The sequence below is a fragment of the Morone saxatilis genome, unplaced genomic scaffold, assembly GCF_004916995.1.
Source record: "Morone saxatilis isolate NCDOM2014 unplaced genomic scaffold, NCSU_SB_2.0 Contig21, whole genome shotgun sequence".
In the NCBI taxonomy this organism is placed as follows: domain Eukaryota; kingdom Metazoa; phylum Chordata; class Actinopteri; family Moronidae; genus Morone; species Morone saxatilis.
The window spans coordinates 21,928,252-21,932,278 of record NW_023339774.1 but is presented as its reverse complement, the minus strand read 5'-3'; the positions used below and the strand labels follow the sequence as shown (position 1 = coordinate 21,932,278).

Below are 4,027 nucleotides of genomic sequence, written 5' to 3'. Positions count from 1 at the left end.
CTGTACAAAAGCACAACTTTATAATGAAACTAGCTGGCTACCATTTCACTCTGTAGCAAGTTAGCTAACGTGCTAGCTCATTAATTGTCTAATAGAACAACGGCTAATCGTCAGGAACAAGAAAACAATGAATGTATCATAAAAGAATCCTATAAAGTCTGATTGTTAATAATTACAATAAACATAATACAGACAGAGAATTGTTTAAAAAGTTCATTTGGATGTGACAGTGTTGTCTGTACCTCTGAGTAGAGCGGCGGCGGCAGATATCTGAACTCTGTGATGTAGGTCAGCAGAGATCCCTGGTCCTCTGCCTCCCCGTCCGACCGATCGCAGCCCCGCAGACAGTCCCGTCTCTGAGACTCGGATATCGCCAGGTCGCTGTAATTCGGCGGCGCTGCAATAAACAGACGAGCGTAAGACGTCGTGTTCGTTAATAAGCGATGAAAGGTGCGTTCAGTGTTGGCTGTGCGTACCCTCCGGCCTCTCCTGCAGGCCCAGCCAGCTCAGCGTGCTGCAGTTGCTGCTGATGCTGGAGGTCCGGGTGGCGCAGGTGTGCAGCGGTATGGTCCCGATCACCAACGGCAACGACAGAGACAGATTCAACCCGCCGGGAACGTCCACGTACACCTGCAGGAAGAGGAGGGACAACACGGGTCTTAGTGGGAGTCGGGACAATGCAGCTCCCTGAAACATCTCTAACACCTACTTATTTTAATATATATTAATAATTTTTTTTTTTTTAGGAGATTTTCTCTTCACCCAGCAGATTATTAATTCATGTTTAGTTATTAGTGTTCTTGTGTTACTAAAAGGTTATTAGCATAGTTGTTGTGTTACTTTATTATTATTATTATTTATCATTAGTCAGAAGGATAATTGATTTTATGATTGACTGACAGACATTCTGTGATTCTGTGATAGTTCTGGTTCTCAGTGGTTCTGGTTCTCAGTGGTTCTGGTTCTCAGTGGTTCTGGTTCTCAGTGGTTCTGGGTCAGACTCACCACGAGGGCGTACTCCACTCTGATGATGGGGCAGTCCAGGATGGAGGGGGACACCGGGGGGATCTTGAGCAGTTTGCCCTCCCAGCTCTGGCTCTTCCCCTGAGGCAGCGGGTCCCCCCTCAGGTTGGACACCAGCTGCTGGATCTGCTTGCCTTTGCCCTTTGCGAAGAAGGTCTGGGTCTGGTACAGAGCCGCCTTCGGCACCACGACGCGGGACGAACAGTTCTCCACCTCGGCAAAGATCTGGATCGACTCACCTTAGAGAGAAGGGAAGAAGAGATCAGTCTGTCAGACTGAGAGAGAGAGCTGGAATAAGTGACACAGTAAAGAAGAAAAGGAGGAGTGAGGAGGAGAAGGAGGGGGAAGAGGAGGTCTGGCTCACCTGGAGTGTAGCCCTTTCGCTCTATCTTGGCACTGAGGGAGATCGGACCCGAAGCACAGAACCAGCAGCACAGAGTTTTCTCCTTGGTACCGGCCTGAGGAGCCTGAAGGAGACACAGTAAAGACACTTGTTCAATGAAAGAGGAGGACCACGCCCCCAATTATGCATAACTTTAACTTCTATTTTCTATTTATTTTTATTTTGCTGTATTATTTTTTGTTTTCAGTTAGTTTCCAGAGAGTTTCTAGTTTTTATTGCTTAAAAATGTTTCGTTTTAGTTCATTTTTAATTAGTTTTAGTGTTTTTTTTTTAAATAACAGTCTCAATAAACATCGCCATCGTCTCTACAGCTAATTAATAATAACTGTAGAGATGATAACTGTATGAGGGGTGAATTTATATATAACTCACTGTTTATTATTATATTAAAGCTTACAGTTAAGCATAATTAAGAAACTCAGTTTAATAGTGATGTCTCTCTATGATGTACAAAAACAAACAACACCATCAGTGAGAAGTATTTCTATATTCTTAATGCCCGGGTCGGATTCCCCTTAAAATCAATAAACAAGGCAGTGGAAACTTTAACTTTAACTTAAACAAGTATCTGATGTTTTTATTGAATGCAAGACTCCTTTGAGTCATATTTGTTGCTGTTTCCCTCTTGTTTCCAGTCTTTATGCTAAGCTAAACTAGGTGGTATCAACCGTCTCATCCTCCAGAAAGCTGATCAGAGAGTTTCCCAGCGCCTACCAGCAGCAGCGGCGTGTTGATGTCGATGTGCTCGAACACAATGAACTCTTTCTTCACTTTGACGGGGAGCAGCCAGGGACGGTGCAGTTCGGCTTTCACCCAGTACCTCACGCTGCCGTGCTTCCCTTCAAAGGAAGTGGCGAGGGCCCTGATGGACGGGAGGAAGGGCGGCGGGAAAGAAAAAGAGCATTAGGAAGTGTGGGTGGTCTGTGCTTGTGTAATGAGTCTTCACTGTAGGGCAGCGGTACCAGTACGGTGATGTTACAGTACAACATCAAAGAACTACAGTATATCAGTGAAATGTACTTTAAGTGTTAAATGTTCCTGAGACTGATTATTATATATGACATTAATACACTGTAAAAACAATCTTATTACATATATAATAACATAATAACTGACTTTACAGTATTAATTACAGTAATTTTCTATTATTAAAATACAGTTTTTAGTTTTAATTTTACATCAAATCCTATTTTTGGGCTTTTTAATGTTTAACTAAAGATATTTACACTGTAAAACCAATGAAATGATCTATAAATACAGGTGAACACTGCTATAATACAAATAATCAGGCTTAAATTTACAGAGGAGTGCGGTTATTATTTGATTTTTCTTATTTTAATCTGAATTTTAAATGTCATAGAACTGTAATAAAAGTCATTATCTGTGAAGTTACAGTAATTATTGCTGTTTTCACTGATTAAAAACTGTATTTTGACAGTTTACCAATGCTTATACACTGATAAACAACATTTATTCAACATGTTTGTTAACGCCATTTGTAAACTTCCATAATTATATAAAATATTTGTCAGTTACAAAACATTGTAAAATATTGGAGGAAAAGTCAAATACTCGAGGAAAGTACCATAACTTTACTCTATACGAGTAAACATACTCACATCTGAGGCAGGTTGAAACTGAAAGCAAACTCGTGTAAGCCGGTGTGCAGAACAGTCAGACCTTCCTCCGGACACTCCTCGTCTGAAAGAGAAACCCACGCTGTTAAATATCACACAACTCACTCGTCACTTCACCTCAGAGGATTTATTTACAACTGTAACAGGAAACATTCATTTTATCTGCAGACGTTTGAGCACCATCGATTAGTCGATTTTCATAATCGATTCAGTTGTTTTTGTCTGCTGGTCGGACAAAAACAACCAAATAAAGACGTCATCTTGCTCTTTAAAAATATTTTTTTTTAGCTTCCTCTGGCTCCTCCTGGTGGCTCCTAACAGTGTCTGCAGGAGTTCGCCGGGCCTGAACGAAAACAACCAATCAGAGAAAGATAGTTGATTGTTGAGTCTCATTCTCAGACGCTTTGGGTTGGTGGCTTAAAGCTCGAAAACCCAAAGCAGCTGAGAATGAGACTCAACAATCAACTATCTTTCTCTGACTGGAGCACAGAGGAACCCGATTCTTTCACACATTATCGGTCTTGTGTACTAATACCAGGATTCAGTGAAAGTTTCAGCTAATACGACATAAAGTTATATTTTATTAAAGTCTCCTACTGCAGCTTCACCAGAGCTCTTCTACACACAGAGAATAATCACATTAAAAGTCAAAGAACCGACACACACACTCGTTTGATTTGAGGAGAACTGTTGGCGAGCTATTAAAAGATGTAGTAGCGAGGAGCCGCTGAAGGCAACACGCCCTGTGGGAGAAAGAACATGACCTCTATTCACTTCCTCATTTCTTCTGTTATTGTTTGTGTTTTAAACGTCTCCAATCAACCCGTCTGAACTTCAGCTTCCTGCCACCTCAGCAGCCTGCATCTCTGCTGTCTGTCTGTCTGTCTGTCTGTCTGTCTGTGTTGGTGTGAGAGCTGTCATAAACAGCTTGCATTTGTGTGTTCGTGTGTGTGTGTTTGTGTGT

At 41.6% G+C, this 4,027-nt stretch overlaps 1 protein-coding gene across 1 annotated transcript in view; it reads right to left on the bottom strand.

The window, feature by feature from the left end:
• The window catches only part of arrdc3b (arrestin domain containing 3b), an 8,497-nt gene that overhangs the window by 953 nt on the left and 3,517 nt on the right, over window positions 1-4,027 (bottom strand). The window contains exons 2-7 of the mRNA XM_035667782.1: window positions 3,046-3,127; window positions 2,141-2,288; window positions 1,388-1,490; window positions 1,006-1,262; window positions 477-630; window positions 243-397 (exon numbers count right to left, since the gene is read on the bottom strand). Coding sequence (XP_035523675.1) covers window positions 243-397; window positions 477-630; window positions 1,006-1,262; window positions 1,388-1,490; window positions 2,141-2,288; window positions 3,046-3,047 — 819 coding nt within the window. The 5' untranslated portion in view covers window positions 3,048-3,127. The remainder of the gene's footprint in view (window positions 1-242; window positions 398-476; window positions 631-1,005; window positions 1,263-1,387; window positions 1,491-2,140; window positions 2,289-3,045; window positions 3,128-4,027) is intronic.